This window comes from Onychostruthus taczanowskii, unplaced genomic scaffold (genome assembly GCF_017590055.1).
Source record: "Onychostruthus taczanowskii isolate IOZ18803 unplaced genomic scaffold, ASM1759005v1 scaffold25, whole genome shotgun sequence".
Lineage (NCBI taxonomy): Eukaryota > Metazoa > Chordata > Aves > Passeriformes > Passeridae > Onychostruthus > Onychostruthus taczanowskii.
This window is the reverse complement of record NW_024499796.1, coordinates 1353296-1372231: the sequence shown is the minus strand read 5'-3', so window position 1 is coordinate 1372231 and position 18936 is coordinate 1353296. Positions and strand designations below refer to the sequence as shown.

Sequence of the window (18936 nt, the reverse complement as noted above, 5' to 3'; positions counted from 1 at the left end):
TATATATTGGACATCCAGCTGTTTACTTCCCACCACCATAAAAACCCTCCCTTCTACTCTTCCTTTCCTGTCTTTTAAACAGTTGTCTATACGACATTTCCCTTTTTGACCAGCAGCTTTTCTTCCTTAAGTGCCTTGAGCAAAGTCATCATTAAATGCAGTTCACACTGTCCCAACCAAATCCCCTTTACCCAGCTTGCTGATGCCTGGAATTGAAGCAATTCCACTAAAGTTTTGAAGCATGATTTCCCTGTACAGAACCCACACTGACTCCTCCTCGGTATTCAGCCATTGGTGCTGCATCACAGCATCCATGAATTCACAAAGTGCAGGTGGCTGTAGTTTGAAATTCCTTCCAGAAGCTGCTGTGACATTTGCTGTGATATTGTACCGAGGGAGAGGTCGCCATCCCAGCTGGGAGCTCAGCTTGTTCATCCCTGAGCTCCCTTGGAGCCGTAGGTGGCACTGTCTGCTCCTGGCAACTTGTTGCTGCTCATTTCAGCTGAACTTTAATCTCTCCTGAAAGCACTTCTGTTCTGAGCAGATTCCCTGTGGAGCTCTCCGTATGGAAGTGTTCCTGTGTGAACTCCACCAGCTCTTTCACAGGGAACACAAATGCAAACAAGTCACTGGATTTTCTTCTGCTGAGGCTTTCATCTTCAGGTCAGCCCTTCCCTTTGCTGTGCATCAGTCTCTGCTGACTCCAGTAGTCCCCCTGCTCCTGATTTTTCCAAAACTACTCATGCAAGTTTTATTACTTGAACATTTTTCATGTTCTGTTTTTCTTTGCATTATTTTGCTGGGTTGGTTTGTTTGCTTTCTTGTACTACATTTCACCTGCCAAATGTTATTCTTTCCATCTCTCACATTTGGACACAGGTTCAGTTTACAAAGGATTTCTTCTTACTCTGAGTATCCCACATGCTCCTGTTTAATCACACCAGCCTCCTTTTCTCTCAGTGCTGTTTTGCTGGGTGGTGAAGCTTTGCTCCTGGCCCATGTGGTGTCTCACACCATCTCCATGCCTCCCATAAACATTTCAGTCTTTCAGCTGCTCCTTTTATCATACATTTCATTGAAAATTAAGTCACAAAGGAAAACTAAGACTATAACCTGATTATGTTTTCAAGGTGCAAGTATCAGAACACCAAGCCCTGCAATCCACTGTATTTCATATTTGGTGTTCCTTAAGCCAGCCAGGATTTCCAGTTGTGTTTTCTGCACATTGGGATTGGTGATGTCACCCTGCTTGGATAAGAAGGAGCACTGGAAGGTACCTGTATCATCATTTCACAGTGTGTTTACAGGGAGTGTGCAGCCCTCTGTTACAGCCAGCATCAGGGATGCTGCAGCCTCCTGCCCTGAGCTGGATTTCCCAGACTTCCCTGCAGGAAACAACTTGGATGAAGAATATCTCCATCGGGGGAAGCCCCTGGAAAATCAATTCTTGATCAGAACTGTCCAGGTCTGCTCCCAGATAAATGCCTCCAATCCTGGGTTTTTCCATACTTGTCCATGTGGAGATATCCCTGCCAGCTGGGGTTCTCTGTGGTAAGGAGGGCCTTTACAAGAGCTTCATCCTCAGGGGTGGCTTGGGGAGCTGCCACCTTCCAGTTCCTTTCTGCCCCTCCTCACTGAGAGGGAAGATGTCTGTACGTGCCAAGATGTGCCAGAATCACTGATCACACAACCTCCCCCCAGCAGGCAGGGAGGTTTCCAGTTCCTTTCTGCCCCTCCTCACTGAGAGGGAAGATGTCTGTATGTGCCAAGATGTGCCAAATCACTGATCACACCCCCCAGCAGGCAGGGAGGGGTTTACTGCAGCCCCTAAGACCTTCCCAAGAGTCAAAATCCCTGTAGCCACTTCTGTGCTCTGGCACAAGGACAGTCTGGAGTCACAGATCACACACACAGGTGTTATCTCTGAGCCTTTGCAGGATGTCTGGGCAGCTGGACAGTTTCTTTCCACCTGGGTTGATCCCACAGCCCTTTAACCCTTGGGCATCTCCCCTCCTGCTGCACCCCACCCTCCCACATTCCCAGGAACTGGGATTTCCCCAGCACCTCCATCCTGGCTTTGTCTCCCCCTTCCCTGAGTCCCACCTGTCCCTGATTCCCTCAGAGGAATTTCCCCAGTGCCCCACCAGGCCTTGGGCTGCAGCCTGTGCTTGTCCTCACTGCAGCAGCATTAAAGCATCTGCACCAACTTTCCCCTGCTTGGTGCTGCTCAAGTGTTTAAGGGCTCTAAGACTGCACTTTGTTTTGATAAACATGATTCCTGGTAATAAAATGAAAAACTGGCAGGACAAATAGCAGCCTTTTAAACAGGCAAGGGAAAAAAGTCAATACTTCTGCTCCATCCAATGGATTACCTCAAATAGTGAACAAAATATTCCTTATGTCCCATTCTACATTAATCAAAAACTGCATTTCACTTCAAGGAAAGAATTATTATTTCCTTAAAAAAAAAATTACCCATTACAGGAAAATTTGATTGGGTCCTGCTTGGTTTTGTCATACTGAAAGGCATTTTGGGCTGCCTGAACAGAAAAGTTACAGTACAACTGTGGTTTAAGAGTGGCAACTCAAGCAAGTGCCTTCAAGTGAACTTCCAGCAGGAAGCTTCAAAAGTTTTTTGCCATTTCCCAAGATGCTTAAAGCCAAAGGATGAAAACCCACCCAAGTATTAATAATTCAGAACTTCCTATGCAGATATTAGAAACAGAATATAATATTGGAAGTCCACAGCAGATCAATTTTCTAACAAATTGAATACAAGCAAGACCAACATTGCAACATGAAGTGGCAAAGTGAATCCTGATTGAAAAATCAAAATTCTAAACGGCTTTTACAAAAAATTTTTCACTAAGCACTCCAAGAAAGGCTCTGCATTAAGCACTCAGCAGCTCACAACCTTCTACTGTGAAGCAAGACTAACACCTGGCACTAAATTATCCATTTAGCTCTTCGGGAAACTCAACTGATGTTCCTTACACTTCTAAGGCAAAAATTATATAGAAAATGGTTATTCATTAAAAGAAAAATAGGCATGTGCTCTGCAAGGGAAATCCTCCTCCCATACTACTTTTACTCATTACTACATTAAAAAAAAAAAATCAAAAAGTGATTCTTGGATTGATGACAACTCTCAAAAAAGTGAATAAATAATTCAAATTACCCAACATTAGATATTTAAACATCTCTGCACATGACTGGAGTGTTTCCTATGCAATGGGGAAGCCACGAGGGCAGCCACGTCCACACACAGCTGCTACCTGAGCTCCCCTACCACTGCCTTCTGTGCAAGGGCTTTGGGACAGAAAGCTGATCCTGCTCCCTGGAAATCCTGGCTGCTCCAAGGCCATCTCCAGCAGCCCCTGGGAGGCAGCCCTGGCTGCAGAGCCTGGACTCAGATCCCAGAGGGTCCCACCAGACCCTGGGGCACTGCTCCTGCCTGCAGGGACTGCCAGCAGCCAGGGTGACTGAGCTCTGGAGGCAGCTGGAAGGGAAGGGGAAAAAGCCAGAGAGCAGACATGGATTCATTCCAACCTTTACTTTGTTTGCTCTTTTTTTGTTTGTATTTTTTTTAAATAGAGCTTCCATGCAGAGTTCTCCAGAGTAAGTGCTGATGCCAGAGCCTGCCCCGCCGGCCTTGGCACTGCCACAGACACTTCTGCCACATGGGAGGAAAAGCTTTTGCTACACCATAAAAATTTCTTTTTTTTTTTTTTTTTTTTTTTTTTTCTTTTTTTTAACTTTTAGGCCAACAACATGTTCTCATCTGAACATTACAGTTAATGAGTGCTATCAAGAATTCCTAACAAAAACTGTACATGAGTTTACAAACGTATTAACATATAAATAATGAGAAGCTTCCTGCCTGGAGCTCCACAGTAGTCTTTTTGCTTGAGAATATAATACTGGAAGGGCAGACCCGATCCCTTTCCACAGCACCAGTCAGAGCTGGCTTAGTCCAGTCAGCCATTCTGCTCAAGCATCACAGGGTTTTTCTTCAGTGCCTCTGGCTTTGATAAGCAGTCTGTCATACTGTGCAAAAGCAAGAGTCCAATGCCTTTGGGAAGGAATCCTGCTGCTGAGAGGCCTCTGCCACCCGGTCATCGCTCTGGGCCGAGCTCCTGCTGGAAGGTTCTTTTCTTCTCCCGACAGTGCTTCTTGTGGGCAGGCCAGTCCTTCTGCTGGCACTGCGAGCCGCAGTACCGCGCCACCTGGCAGCGCCCACAGATGTTGAACTCGCGTAGCTGGGAACAAAAGGTGGAGTTAGAGGGGCTGCTCAGGGCCAGGAGAGCCCCGGCATCACTCCCGGGGGACACCCCAGCAGCTTTCCCAAGAGGACCCAACAGCATTCCCAAGCAGCTTCATGATCAGGTTTTCCATGCCTGTCACAAAACAGGTGACAGGACGAGGCTGAACAGCCTGAACTGCAGGAGGGCAGGGTGAGAGGGATATTGGGAAGAAATCCTTCCTGGGAGGCCCTGGCACAGGGTGACCAGAGAAGCTGTGGGTGCCCCTGGATCCCTGCAAGTGCCCAAGGCCAGGCTGGAGGGGCTTGGAGCAACCTGGGATAACAGAAGGTGTCCCTGCCCATGGAATGAGATGAATTATAAAGTCCCAATCCAAACCAGTCTGGGATTCTGGGAGTCTATGAAACACAAACACCCCACCATGAGTTTCAGAAAACCAGAAGGGTTTGAAGCAATTTCTGTGGCTGTACATTTGCTCTTTTAAAATGGGCTTAATAGACAAAATACTAGAGCATTACACATTTGTCACAATACTGCTGTTTTGTCAACTTAAGTTCTGTTTTCAACTACAAGCACCTGAAATTCAGAAATTATCAGGAGGGCTGCATAAGCTCAGCCATTGCCAAAGTTACTATTATCCAAGGAGCTTTTGGGCACAGACCCAAATAAAAGGCAGAGCTGCCTCTGTTTCAAATACAGGGAATTTGAGATCATTTTTGCAAATGTTCCCTTCCCCAAAGCAGAAAGTGGAACACAATGGGTTTAGCCTACTCAGCATCTGCTATCACAAGAAAAGCCCTTGTTTATAGATAAGGCATCTGTGTGACAGGGGCACAGCCCTTGCACAGCTCATTCTCTCACTCCTGATGTTGCTTTATCTTCCTGCAGCAGAACTTTTCCTCCCAGCTCTCCCCTGAATTAAGGCCACTGCAATTCATCTTCACCTCAGGAAATGGTAACCAGGTTATTTTTTGATTCCACAACCATCCAAACCCTCCTACAATGCTTCCTGCTGCCTCACACAGCTGCTCACTCATCCCAGCTCTGCTCCCTACAGGAAAGCTCCCACCTGGCTTTTTGTGCACTCTGCAGAAATCACCCTCCTCCCAGCAGCCCTATAACATCCACTGCTCCAACTCAAACCCACATTCCCTCCAACTGAAAACTATCACAGGGTCTGGAGGTTCAGGCCAAAGAAAACCTGAGTGGAAGAAAATCGTTGCTTTCAGCCACTGAATGGCTCACATAAAGCTCTACATTTTAAATAACAAAGAAATCCCTAGACCCCTAGCCCAAGGCATTCCATGCTCACTCCCAGCTCTATGAACCCACCTGTTTTTCAATCATTGTGCAGGGAGGGTAGTGACATTCATAGTAAGTGCAGGAGTTCTCTTCCTCCTCCACAACATCCCCATTAGCATTGTAATATCTGGTTACATTCAGGACAGGAAACTGCTCTTCTATGGGGTCTGTAGGAAGTTGTTGGATTGCCAGCCAGTACAGACTTTGTTCCCTGGAAAAAAGCAAGTACAAGTTTGGTACATCAATTCATAATAATCATACAGAGACACTGGTTCCAAATTTATTAATAAATAAGGTTAACATTGTATTTAGCCTCAGACTGCACATACAGATCATATATTGGGTATTTTTAAGGTTACTTTAGCCTAAGTGCAAACCCCAAAAGTTTAAAGGTATCAATCAAGAAACATTTACATCGAGCAAAGTTAATTCTGTGCAAAATTACTCACATCAAGTCAAAATTTATTTCTGGCATGAAGTCTGTTTCTTGTTCTTGAACCCCCAAAATCATGTAGAGTATTTGTAATTCAATAAAACTTCTCAGAATCAGTTTAATCAGCTCTGAACACCCCAATCTTAAAGCTGCTGCTGCAAGTGTTCCAGGAGAAGCGTGATGTGAAGTCTGTGGGTCTCTCACCGTGTGTCTGGATATTCACTGATTATCCAGATCCATCCTGGCACAGAGTGTGATGTGCTGAGTGGCATCACTGAAACCCAGCCCGTGAAACTGAAACCCAAGCTGCTGGTGAGAGGTGCTGGAAGCTGAGCCCAGAACTCACCCTGAGTGAGTCCAACCCCTACTCACAGCTTCCATCAGGAGCACTCTGCACCTCCCAGCCCCCACTGGAATTTCGGTGCCTGAGGGGCAGAAGGCAGTGAGATGTGCAGATTGCCCTGAGCCTCTGCCCAGCTGGGAGGGCACAGGGGATTCCTGCTCCACCTGGCACAACCCTGAGGGTGAGATGGGTGGGACACGAGCACAGACCGAGCCCCCACAGGACAGTGATGTGTAAAGCACCCAAGCTTTAATAAAAAAGGCTCTGGCAAGGCAAAAATCACTAAAGAATGGAGACAACATTTGAAGAGATGTTCATTCCCCTGCCAGGTGCTGCATACCTTTGTTTGCTAGAGATGTCCTCAGCCTTGGGCTTCCAGCCCCAGGGCACGAGGCGCAGATTGTCCAGGCGGTTGTCCACGGTCACCGAGTTCAGGTGCACCACCTGAAAGCCAGGAGCAATCCCTCCCCGGTGCCTCTCCCTGCAGGACACAAAACCACCCTGAGGGTCAGTGCTGAACAGGAACAGCTAAAGAACAAGGGATCACAGCAATTCCAGAGGCAATGTGAGCTGGGACCTGCTGGCACTGGGCTGCAAACAGACTCCAGTGGCTACTTCAGACAGGGCAACTCCCAGGAGAAAGTGCCTTTTTCCAGCAGGTGGTTGCAATTATAAATTAGTTGAATCAAAAGACACTATAGAGTCATTTTAAGCATGTTGCTTAGTTCCAGATTCTACTACTCCACTTACTGCTAATGATCCATAGAATTATAGTGCTCCTTGGAAGGTGCCAATACTGGCTTATTATTTCCATAGGAAATTCTATCAGATTTGTGCAAGTTTGGCACTGGTGTGGTGTCACAGGGATTATTATTTATGGAGAAACATCTCTGAACAGCAACAGGACAGAGGTTTCACCGAGTATGCAAATGCTTTTTAGACTGCAATTGTGTGTAACACACTGAAAGGCTGAAATTACTCCACAATTGACCAAGAGACACCTGAAACTTGCCCAAAACCCCAAGCAGGACTAAGCCAGGATGGCTGCAGGGGGAATCTTCCCTACTGCCTTCTAAGAGTTTCCATTGCCCTTTCCCCCTTCTTTTCACCTCTCCTCTCTCTGTTTCATCAAACATCCAGTTCACTGTCAAACACCCTCATGCCTGGACAAGTTTTGGTGTCACTTCTTGCAGGAATCCCCATCCCAGCTGAAATGCAAGGCTTGGACAGAAGGCTGTGTCCCTGTGATTGTTCTGCCATGAGGAACCTCCCAGCACAGAACAAGGACCAAGCAGAGCTGACAGCACCCACTGAGGGTGACCCAGCACCTCCTCATGGAGACCTCCCAACAGCTTCCCACAAGCCCAGCCTGGACACTGAGTCCTGCTCAGCCTTCACTGAACATTTCAGCTCAAATAGTTATTTTAATTTTGAAGAGATATTTGCCTGAGTTTAAACATTCCCACTTTTTTTAACCTTTATAAAGCTCAGCATTACCCAGCAGAACAGAAAACTCATTTCAACGTGACTTACAATGAAAAATGTAGGATTTGTATTCTTGGTCTAAATCCATCCAGATATGTCTAAGTTCTATACCCTGGGGGTAAGAAAAACTCTTGCACTTCACATATGCCCCAAAACTGTATAATGTAATGAGGAGAATCCCCTTGGAGAGGCCACAAGCAGCACCTGCACACAGACTGCTCCAGCTGCCACCAGGTAATTCCTGTGAGGACACCCTGCATGAGAACACAGCCTGGAGCCCCCTGCCAGGGAGTGTGCTGGGCCTCCATGGAACAGGGAAAAGTTCTTCCCTTTGAAGGTAAAACTAATAAAATCCTTCTTTTGGGGAAAAAGAAACCAAACTACACACATTAAAACAAACAAACTACGGCAGAGTCAGCTGAAGTGCCCTAAAGGAAAAATCCCAAAATCCCAGCTTGATTGGGTTGGAGGGGACTTTAAAATTCAGCTCATTCTCTGTCCTGGGCAGGGACACCTTCCACTACCCCAGGCTGCTCCAAGCCCCATCCAGCCTGGCCTTGGACACTTCCAGAGCTTCCCCACCCCCCCAGGGAACAACTCCTTCCCAATGTCCCATCCATCCCTGCCCTCTGGCACTGGGAAGCCATAACAGTAACAGCTGTAATGTACTTTTGAGTTGTTGAAGGCCAGCAGAGGGTCTGGCAAAGGGAATCAGGAGTCCTGAGGGCTCCAAGAAGTGGTGAACTGCTGGAGGTGAGCATCAGCCAGATGGAGACAGGGAAGGAGTTAAGGTTCTTAGAACCTAGGACAAAGTGCCAGCTGGAGAGATGGGACAGATAGGAGACAGGAATCTGGGAGGAGGAGACAGAAGTGCAGAGCAAGAACAGACTGTGCAGGGGGGAAAGGGAAGGGGATTCCAAGACCAACTTCAGAAATATTTTTGGTTTTATTAAATGAGAGTTTAGAAACTGCTGGAGTTGGGGAAGAGAGAGGATTATGAGAGATTGTCCCTGACACTGGGGTAGCACAGCAGAGTGGCACACACCTATCCCTGCTCCTCCACAGCCCAGATCTGCACCCAACACTCCAAAAAGCAAATTCTGACCAAATCCCCTCTCACACTGAGCCAGTCTTTACCTCCTTGTATGAAACCCCCTTTATCCACATCACTGCGAGCTCTTCTGTGGCCTCAAGTGACAAAAGCCTAAGTAAAGGTGGACGTTGGGCCTTCTGGGGAGCAGTCAGTGTTAAAAACCACTGCACTGAGGTGCCAGAACTGGTAATGCCAAATTCAGGGTGGTCCCTCCTCTCCACACATCGAGGAAGTTTTGAACACAGCACTCCCCTCCCCAGGCCTGTCTCTGACCATCCCAGCTCATCCAAACGGAGCAGCAAGGACAGGCTGAGAGAACCTGCCTTGTGAGCAGCCTCAGCAAAGCAGCCACAACTCCTGCAGAGCCAGAGCTTCTGCCTCCCCCTGCACTCCTGCAAGATGCCAGGCAAAACCCTTCCCCCAAGACTTTTCAGGGATCATCTGGATTCTGTTCTTTTGGTATTTCAGCAGCTCAGAGCCCAGGACTGGAACACAAGTGCAGACACAGCAATTCCAAGCACCAGGAACCAGAACTGAGCCTGTTATAGGCAGCAAGATGGCAAGTGCTCTAAAAAAAAACCCTCAAAAACCCCCAGAAATCAGGTCCTGGATGTCTTTTTGAACATGCAGTTGGTGCTACTTATGACTAATCCCCTGCTGCTGCTGTTCCCCAGGGAACATCCCTACACCAGCAGAACACAGAGCTGGGATTGCTCCACAGGAACTGATGAGGGGATAAGACTTCTCTTCTGCAGAGACACCCAAACCCTGCTTTGGGGGAGCCAAGACCCCATGTGGAAATCACAGCAAGCACCAGAGAGGCTGAAGAATCAGCAGGAAGTCCTCCCTGTAAGAATTTGTGCAGCTCATGTGGGGAATTTCCAGCTCTTTGGATGCCTTTTGATCCCACAGTTGCCTCTGCACAGGGCAGCAGGAGGGCTCTGGGAGAAGGTTCCTGTCACTGCTGCAGCTCCAGGATTTCTATCCCAAGGGCCTCATGACGTGAACAAAGATACCTGCTTAACTAGAATAAAAAATAATTCAAAAGGTCTGTTTTACTTGCATCTACCACATGCTACTCACTGTACCTTAAACCAGAGGCCCACAATTGGGTTGGTTTTTCATGTTTTTGGGGGTTCATGAGCAGAGAACAACTGAATTACAAACTTACACCTGCAGTAATCCCTGTTCTTTGGTTTTCATTCATCCAAGGAGCCAGGCTGGAAGTGCAGTCACTGCCTGGCTCTGCCCAGCTCTCCTGACTCTTACAGGCTGCAAAGCTCCAGCACTGCCCCTCCTCACCAAGGACCTGACACCACTCTCCAGTCCTGGTTTGTGCTCAGAGCAGCCCCAAAATTGCTCTGTTTAGGGGGGGCAGAACATTCACAGTCCCTGCAGAGACTCAGCCTCTGACCTGCACTGTCTGAGCTGCAACTAAAGATCAGCAACACCTTCAGGACCAGGATGAATTAAAAGGAACGGCAGAGATATTTTATATTTTCTAGTCCAGAAATCTGCCTGCAACTTCAGAGCTGCAGCTCTGCTTGCCTGGCAGCTGACACCCCCCTCTGTGCCTCTCCAAAATCCCCATTACACACAATCTCTTATTTTTAACCACAGCCCATGCTCGAGTGACACAATTTGAATTTCCTAACTGAATATGCTCAAATGACTTCCTAATTTGAGTAGAACAAGCCAGGAGAGGCAATGGCTGGACTGTGTCATAAACAAATAGCTGGGCTGCCATCATTTGCACAGCCTTCAACAATTGACCTGAATTATTTTCAGGTGCTGTTTATGCTACTTACAGATAATAATTATGACTGTGTGAGGTTCACAGTTAGCAGCAGCTGTCAGTGATTTGCTCCACATATTGCAGCCAATTTCATAATTTCAACAAAGTTCTATGTGCAATAAGATTAAATATTAACAGATGCAGGTTAAAATCCATATTTAATAAGCAGACTGGAAATAATAATCTGATATTCTGCCTGTCTCCTTCCTCGTGTGCAAAGCCTGGTTCTAGGGGATAACAGGTAACGAGGAAAAATAAAGGGCATCCTGGGTACTGTGACTTCCAAGGATGTGGAACTGAATAATTTTCAGTTAATTTTCACTTAATTTTTCCAAAAAGGCTTTTAAAATAAATAAGATTTCTTCAGCTGATCCCACCTTTTGTACAAACCCACCAACATCTCAAAGGAGCAACAGGTTAGCTCAGAGGATGAGCTGCTCTCACAAATGAGTAAATTGGCCCCTAAAACTTAATGTAAACCCTGTGAGGGATTTCAAGGACTTCAAGAATATGGAAAATAAAATGCAGCAGCTGAAATGAACCATCAGCAGCAACAGCTCAGGCAGTTTTGCAGAAAGCCATAAAAACCACCTCAAAGTTTTAAGTTATCAGGAGTTCCCTCTCTCCAGTGCTCTGCCAATTCTCAGCAGACAAAAAGCCCCACACCAAACCGTCAAAGGTTTGTCTTCCCCTATCCAATGGTGCAGGTCCTGTTCTTCCTCCAGCTGAAGTCTGGGCAGCATTCCTCAGGTGCAAACAGGGTGTCCATGAACCTGCCTCTGCTCTCCCTGCCTGGAATGTTCCACAGGCTGTGCCGTGTGAGGACCCCCCAAACCACAGTCCTGTGGGCACCCTGGGCTGGGTCTGCCACTCTCCTGAGGGGCCGTGGGCTCCTGCAGGCAGAGAGATCACCCCTCACAGGCTGGGGCAGCAAAGGGAGCCCTGGGCTTTCTGCTCCCTCCAGTACCCACCAGAGCAGCTCGTGCAGGAGGCGGCCCGAGCCCCGGCCCCGGTTCTTGTCGAAGGCGTAAGCGAAGATTTTAGCACCGTTTCCATCAGCATCCACCTCCATCCGAGCCTAGAGGGAAGGGAAAGGCCATGAGAGCACCCCACGGGGCACACAGCACCTCTCCTCTGGGATGGACCCCACATTTGGGGGATGGACCCCACATTTCACACTTGTCCCTGCAGGTCCCTTGAGCTCGGTGGGGTCTGAGCTGTCCCAAACCCACAGGGGGACCCAGGCAGCCCAGCCTGTCCCCCAGCACTCTGGGGGACACCAGCTGGGGACACCCCCAGCACTCCCCTGCTCCTTGAGCCAGCTGCTGGCACCTCTGGGTGCCGAAACCCAACGGGCACCTCCATCCCCCTGAGAAGGGGGTCCCTGGGGGCTGTGGTGGGGATGGACCCTGTGGAGCCCGGCTGGGAAAGGGCAGGGGGAGCTGGGGCTGCCTGGATAAAGAACAGCAGGAATGCAGCTCTGGGATCCACACTCTGCCCCTGGGCAGCCCCCAGGGCTTTGCTCCAGCACTGCCCCTACACCCACCTCGCTGGGAGGGTGAGGGTCTGTCATTTTTCCTGCATTTCCACATCTTCCTGCACTCCACGATGGTGCTCAAAGCTCACAAAGCACAGCAAGAACTCGATACATTTGGGACAGCCAGGGTGTGTTACCGCCACAGTGACAGACACAGGGGCTGCCAGAGGGGAGGAATGGACAAACAGGGAGTGTTCTGGCAGCAGCACTGCCCAAACTCCTGAAACCCCTAGGAGCAGCCCCAAAGCATCCACTGTGCTGCAGAAATTTACCAGATGATGGCCCCTCCTCCAAAAAAACCCTTCTTTGTTGAAAGTTTTGCAATCATTCTCTTTCAAAGCCTTGGGAGAACCCATTTACCAGTGGGTATGAAGAGGAAACCCTTTTTTCTGGTCCTAGAATCAGTTACAATAACGTAAGTTTTCCTCACCCAAGACTAAATGCAGAGTGAACATTTTTAACGTTTGCCAAACCATGGGAGGACAAATTATCAGTTCTCCAAAAGCATACAAATAGTATGAAAACAAAACCACTACAAAATTAATTAATAAATAGATGTTTTAAAACAACGTTGGTGTAATCGGGAAAAAAATAAAATAAAAAGGAAAACCCAGAACTTTTCCTACTTGGAAGCCTCCACGCTGGGACTTCAGTAAGTTAAAACTGGTTCGTTTTCCGCCAATCAGGGGAGTTCAGGCACAGCTCCTCCGGAACCGCTCGGCTGGAGCGGGGCACGAGGGAAGGAAAGAGCCGCAGCTCCAGCGGGAGCCCGAGCAGCGCCGGCCCCGGAGGGCGGGGGGGCGGCGGCGGGGCCGGGGCAGCCCCGGGCGGGGAGGGAGCCACAAGCACCGGGAAACCACGCGAGGGAAGCGCGGGCAGCGGGCGGGGGCCCTCACCTCGAAGGAGTAGCTCTCCACCAGCGGGATGTCCTGCTCGTCGATCAGCGTGTACTTGGTCTGGAACACAGCGAGAGCGCCGTCAGCGCGGCCGCACGGCCCCGGCACGGCCCGGGGCTGCACGGTACGGCCCCGGCTCCGCAAGGCCCCGCACGGCCCCGGCATGGCCCGGTATTGCACAGCACGGCCCTCCCCGCCCGGCAGCTCCGGCCGGACCCCTCGCCCCGGCCCCCGCCGCCGCCCCGGCGCGGGCGCGGGAGGCGCGGGCGGTGACGTCACGTTCGCGGGAAGCTTGGTGCCGGCGGCAGCGCTTAAAGGGACCGCGCCCCCCGGGGCCGAACGGGGACACCGGGAACGGGAACAGGGCCGGGGACACCCCCGGGGACCCCGGGAAGGGGCCTGGGACACCCCCAGGGCCGAGGAGCCCCGGCTCGCGTGCCGGTGGCACATGGCGGCGGCGGCCCCGCCGCGCGGATGCGGCGGCTCTCGGGCGCTCCGCTCGGACGCCCCCCGCGGCCCCGACGAGCCGTGCGGGGGGAGCCGCGTCCCGGCCGGATCGGGCGGGGATCGGAGGGTCCCGAGCTGGGGAGACCCACCGGGATCGCGGGTCCAGCTCCCGGCCCTGCCCGGGACAGCCCGGCGTTCCCTCCGTGCGCAGCGCTGAGCCGCGCTGCGCTTTGCTGTGCGGCCGTGCCCGCCCGGGACAGCACGGAGCGACCCCAGAGCTGGTGTGGGCTCGCCCCAAGAGACTCCCCACCCGGGCAGGTACTGCCGGAACCTCCAGCCGTTCAGCACTGCGGGTTACTTCAGGACCTCTGAGGGTGTCACAGCAATTTTTTGTTCAGATTTCAGCCCAGGGTGCCCTCTACATCTTCATTCCCTCGAAAAAAGCCTAAAGATTTGTGGAATCCTTCTTCCAGGGCTGCTCCATCTGCTTATCCCCAGCCTGGACTGATCCCAGAGCTGCCCAGACCCAGGTGCAGCTCCAGCACTCGCCTGGGTTAAAACTCATGAGATTCCCATGAGGTTGTCGAGCTTGCTCGAGCTTGTCCAAGTCCCTTTGGATGGCATCACTTCCCTCAGATTTGTCACTTCACCCTCAGCTTGGTGTCACCTGCCAGCCTGCTGAGGTTGCACTTGATCCCTTCATCTATATAATTAATAAAGATACTAAATTAAATAAAGAAGATGGGTTTAAATGTGACGTTAATGTAGGTTGTTATCTTTGGAACCCTCTGCCTCGTCTTGAAGAAGCATGATTTGGAAAATACTAATTATTGGCAGGGCAAACCCTCCTCCAAGCACTGCTTTGCTCCTACCAGAGCACATGCCCTGGGGCAGCCTGGGAAAGGAAAGGTTACAGGTCCTGTCCCAGAGAACTCCCTGTAAGCAAGAGGAATCATTTTTCCAACTGTTTCCAGCACTGCCAAGTGGAGGGAAATCCACGGAGAACAGCCCAGACAGCATGAGGCTGAACAGCTCCTGAGCCTGCCGGGGCTCACACCAGAGTGGGTTTCCAACACCGGGGCACAGAGATTTTAAGTGAGTTTAAAGCAGAGCTGCAGCCCCTGCCAAGCTGCCCTGCCCCAGGCGTTTGTGCAGCTTTGCTGTGGAACCCCTGCAAAGCCTCCCCTGGAAGGGACGCAGCCCGCCCCTGGCATGGCAGCCAGGCTGGCCTGGGGGGAGGGTGGGGATGCCACCAGCCCTCTGCAGCCCCCTCAGCTGTGGCCACTCATCTCCCCCAAGGATCACCCAACCCAGCCCCTGTCCCTGCCCAGACCCCCACCAAGCCCACCCTGGGCATCCCTGGCAGCGCTGTCCAAAGGCTCCTGGAGCTCTGGCAGCCTCGGGGCCGTGCCCATTCCCTGGGGAGCCTGGGCAGTGCCAGCACCCTCTGGGGGAAGAGCCTTGCCCTGAGCTCCAGCCTGAGCTGCCCTGGCCCAGCTCCTGTTCCCTCAGCATGGAAGTGCCTGGAATTTCAGCTGTATTTGTTTTTTATCTTGCTGCTGCAGAGAAAGGCCCTACAATCAGCTGGGGAAAACAGATCAAAGTGCAGAGCCACAAACTTCTGCTGGTTTTGACTCCATCAGCTGCACGTGGAGCTGGGGACAGCGTGAGAGGGGCCAGCACAGGCCTGGAGCCCGGGCAGAGCTGCCCAAGGCACAGCCACACCACAGGGACAGAGAGATCCCCGAGCTCGTGGGATTCCCATGGCTGGGAACACCCAGGTCAGGCATGGCTCAGTTTTGCTCTTGGAGTGAGGAGGGTGCAGCTCCCCTCCACACTGACAGGGACACAGTGGCACGCCCTGGACAATTAATGTCTGCCAGGGCTCATAGATTTGATAAAAACAGGGTTTTTTGATCATGCCTTTTCCTGTCACTACAGCCCCACTTCAGGCTCTGTGGCCCTCAAGTCACCAGGGCAGTGATGCAAATGTCATCAGGGAGCAAAGGACACAATGGATCTCATTTTACATAAGCAAGGCTAAACCTTCTGCTCTCATTCCTCACCCCATTTTTTAACAGCCACACTTCCATCCCTGCTTCAACCCATCCAGAATGGGCAAGGACACACCACACCAAAGGTGCTGTATTTCCAGAAGACATGGAGAGTTTCCCCAAAGGAAAATTGACAGCATAGGACAGGTACAAATCAAACCAACAAATGTTTGCAGACAACTGGGTCTTTATTTTAGTATTTAAAGTGCTACAAAAAACTGAAGGAGCCTTCATGTGGCAACTTCCTTTTCTGCAGTCTTAGCTCTGTTGGAAGAAGCAAACACAGCTCATTAGTGGAGTCGTTCAGTAATTAGATGTTGTACAGCAATTTCAGTCAGAGCTGGGTACTCACAGCTGGGCACTCGATGGCACCACTGTTGATGTCATCAATGATGTCGTGAGGGTGTCTCCCATCAATGCTGCAGCCCACGGACTGGGCAGTGCCAAGGATCTCCTTGATGGTCCCTGCAGCAGCAGACACAGCCTGTCAGTGTTTTACCATGGGAACCATCTGAGGAGCCTACCTGGAGCAGCCTGGGCTAGGGGAACGTGGCCCTGTCCATGGCAAGGGCGGAACTCAATGAGCTTTAAGGTCCCTTCCAACCCAAACCAGTCTGGACTCTGACAGAGAACACCCCACAGCTCTCAGCTGTCCCTCTTCCCTCAGGGCTTGCAGGCTGAGCCTCAGGGCTCACCAGGGAACATCAATTCCCTCACCCAGATCTCACACCCTGGACCCCACAGGAACACACTGCCAACTCCCTGTGCTCCTCTCCTCCCCAGGTGCTGGGGCTGCCAGCCCCCAGGCTCAGCTGGCAGCCCTCCCTGGCAGGAAATGGAGCACTGCCTGTGCCCCAGCGCCAGGACTCACCCGAGAGCTCCCGGGCCAGGGAGCGGTGCCGCATCTGCCGCGCGATGTTGACGATCTCGTCGAAGGTGACGCTGCCGCTGTGCTTAACTGGGAGGGAACAGCGGCAGTGAGGGACCCGGGCACCGCCAGCTCCCCAGTTCCTCTGGGAGCACCGTCCCCACCGCTGAGACCACGGGAGAGCCGGGGCTCTGCAGCTCCGGCACGGCTGCTGCCAGTGCTGCTGCTCCCGGACTGCAGCAGATTATCCCCAACTCCTCTTCCCAAGCTGGCATTCCTGCCAACTCCCCTGGCTGTGCCAGGCCCCGTGCCAACAGTGTGATACAGGGCAGGCCCAGGGGCCCGTTCTACCCCAGCTTTGCAGCTGGGGCTGCCCCTGGATCCCTGGCAGTGCCCAAGGCCAGGCTGGACAGGGCTGGGAGCCCCCTGGGGCACTGGAGATGTCCCTGCCATGGCAGGGGTGGCACTGATGGGATTTAAGGTCCCCCCCAACCCAGGCCCATGACTCCATGATCTCCTCAAACACAGAGCTCTGCTGATGTGCATCTGTTGGTACCCTGGCACTGCAAGGATGCCCAAAACAGCCTCGTCTCCCATTTACCAGTGTGTGCTGAATAATCCCAGAGAAAGGTACTGGCATTTCTCCTCTTTTAGCCCCAAAATATTCAGAACCAGAGCCAGGGAACACTTACTGTTTTTCTGCTTCTTCCTGTCACGAGGTGGCTCCTTCAGAGCTTTGATAATCAGAGCAGAGGCAGAAGGAACAACCTCTATCTAAATACAAAGAAATTAATTTCCCCCCCATTCTACATTACTAATGAAGATACTAAATTAACTTGTCAATTACTTCAGCAAAGATTATTGCCAGAGCAGTGTGGGGTTGATCAGAACCCTCATGCTCCAGGTTTCTTTTGTGCTGCAGGAATCTGTTCCCAGGTTTTCGGCACAGGCCTCCCCACAAGCAGGAGAGGACTGCTTCCTGCCTGGGGTTTCCTCTCAGCTCACCACTGGAATGTACCAGCCACAGACATCAGAACAGGTACGGTGGCAGGTGGCTACAGGAGTTGGCAAGATTTTAAATTATTTATTTCTGTGATGCTTTAAGTAAGGTGCTTTTGCTAGTTCCATAGTCTTTAGAAAGAACAAATTATCTGCAAGAGGATGAAAAATAAATTTTGGTAGATGAGGATCTCTTATCGGGATCCTCCAGCCTGACAAAGCCCCAGTCCACACACATCCCCCCACCCACGTTTTAAGGTCTTCCCAGAAGACCCCCACACGCCCCGTGTGTGGCACTCATTTTATCCACCTCGGAAGGATGAAGGGCTGAGTGGACCCTGCCGGGATCCGGGCCGGTGCCGGGAGCAGGCGGAGCCCGGGCGGGCTCCACGCCTGCAGCAGCGGCCGGCCCCTGCGGCGTGCGGTACCTGCGCTTGCCTGTTCTGGATCGTCAGCTTCACCGTGATCCGCAGCCCCTTCCAGTCGCCCGTGGCCTTGGCGATGTCATCGCCCACCTTCTTGGGGGACTGAGGGAGACACGCGGCGGTCACGCAGGCTCGGGTTAGAGCCGAGAGCCCCAGCGCTTTATCCCCCCGCCCGGGCCACGCTTCCATCCCCCGCGGACGCACTCGTTCCCCCAGCGGGACACGCTTCCCACGGCGCCCGGCACACGTTTCATCCTCCCCCCCCAGCCCCGCTCCCCCAGCCGCCCCGTCCCCGGTACGTACCAGCCCCAGGGGTCCGATCTTGGGCGCCAGCGCGGACGTGGCTCCGACCTCGCCGCCGGTGCAGCGCAGGTAAACTGCGGGGACAGCGCCGCGTCAGCCGCGCCCGCCGGGCCCCGCGGCCCCCGCCCGCCTCCCGCCCCGCTGCCCGCCACGTACCGACTTTGATCTCGTTGGGATCGAACTTGGGCGGCATCGCGGCGGCGGATGGCGGGGGACAGAGGCGGATGGAGGCGGATGGAACCCGGAGTGCGAAACGAGGCCTTCCGGGAGCCGCGAAAAGACAGCGCGGGTGGTGCGGGCCTAAGATATAGCGTCCGAGATCTCGCGAGATGACAGGAAATTATAAATTGTGGCCGAGATCTCGCGAAAGGCAAAGAGCGGGCTGTGGCGGGATGCCTGTAGATGTGTACTTGTATTTCTATAGAGATAGATAGATTAGATAGATAGATAGATAGATAGATAGATAGATAGATAGATAGATAGATAGATAGATAGCCATAGATAGATAGATAGCCAGCCCTGTTGCAAAACGTGGGCTGTGTGGAAGGGTGGTGAGGCACTGGCAGGGGGTGCCCAGGGCACCGGTGGAGTCCCCGTCCCCGGAGGTGTCCAAGGAAGGCGTGGCCGTGGCGCTCAGCGCTCTGCGCTGCGGACGGGGCGGGGATCAGTCCCGGGCTGGACTCGGTGATCCCGG

The 18936-nt window shown here is 51.9% G+C and overlaps 2 protein-coding genes and 1 non-coding gene across 3 annotated transcripts; all 3 read right to left on the bottom strand.

The window, feature by feature from the left end:
• Positions 1 to 3538: 3538 nt before the first annotated feature.
• On the bottom strand, positions 3539 to 13372 carry ZMYND19 (zinc finger MYND-type containing 19). Its single transcript, XM_041407035.1, has 5 exons — positions 13147 to 13372; positions 11685 to 11791; positions 6681 to 6821; positions 5595 to 5775; positions 3539 to 4259 (listed from the first exon to the last, which is right to left on the bottom strand). The coding sequence occupies exons 1-5, from the start codon at positions 13309 to 13311 to the stop codon at positions 4116 to 4118; spliced, it is 738 nt and encodes a 245-aa protein (XP_041262969.1). The 5' UTR covers positions 13312 to 13372; the 3' UTR covers positions 3539 to 4115.
• A 2444-nt stretch (positions 13373 to 15816) lies between these two features.
• Positions 15817 to 18559, bottom strand: RPL12 (ribosomal protein L12). The gene is made up of 7 exons (XM_041407032.1): positions 18399 to 18559; positions 18243 to 18316; positions 17943 to 18041; positions 17208 to 17289; positions 16519 to 16605; positions 16000 to 16112; positions 15817 to 15911 (listed from the first exon to the last, which is right to left on the bottom strand). Exons 1-7 carry the CDS (start codon positions 18433 to 18435, stop codon positions 15906 to 15908), a joined length of 498 nt encoding a protein of 165 aa, XP_041262966.1. The 5' UTR covers positions 18436 to 18559; the 3' UTR covers positions 15817 to 15905.
• LOC121337158 lies at positions 17440 to 17567 on the bottom strand. Its single transcript, XR_005952854.1, has one exon. It is a non-coding gene; the product is annotated as a small nucleolar RNA SNORA65 (small nucleolar RNA).
• Positions 18560 to 18936: the final 377 nt, after the last annotated feature.

What these genes read in the sequence shown, in the direction of transcription:
- ZMYND19 (XM_041407035.1), bottom strand. Translation starts at nt 13,311, where the DNA reads ATGCCGGGGCCGTGCGGGGCCTTGCGGAGCCGGGGCCGTACCGTGCAG. An exon ending in CTCCTGCACGAGCTGCTCTG is followed by an intron (nt 6,822 to 11,684) that starts GTGGGTACTGGA and finishes TGTGTCCTGCAG; the next exon opens with GGAGAGGCACCGGGGAGGGA. An exon ending in GCACAATGATTGAAAAACAG is followed by an intron (nt 4,260 to 5,594) that starts GTGGGTTCATAG and finishes TTTTGTTCCCAG; the next exon opens with CTACGCGAGTTCAACATCTG.
- RPL12 (XM_041407032.1), bottom strand. Translation starts at nt 18,435, where the DNA reads ATGCCGCCCAAGTTCGATCCCAACGAGATCAAAGTCG. An exon ending in TCCCAACGAGATCAAAGTCG is followed by an intron (nt 18,317 to 18,398) that starts GTACGTGGCGGG and finishes CTGTCCCCGCAG; the next exon opens with TTTACCTGCGCTGCACCGGC. An exon ending in CAGGAAGAAGCAGAAAAACA is followed by an intron (nt 16,606 to 17,207) that starts GTAAGTGTTCCC and finishes GTTCCCTCCCAG; the next exon opens with TTAAGCACAGCGGCAGCGTC.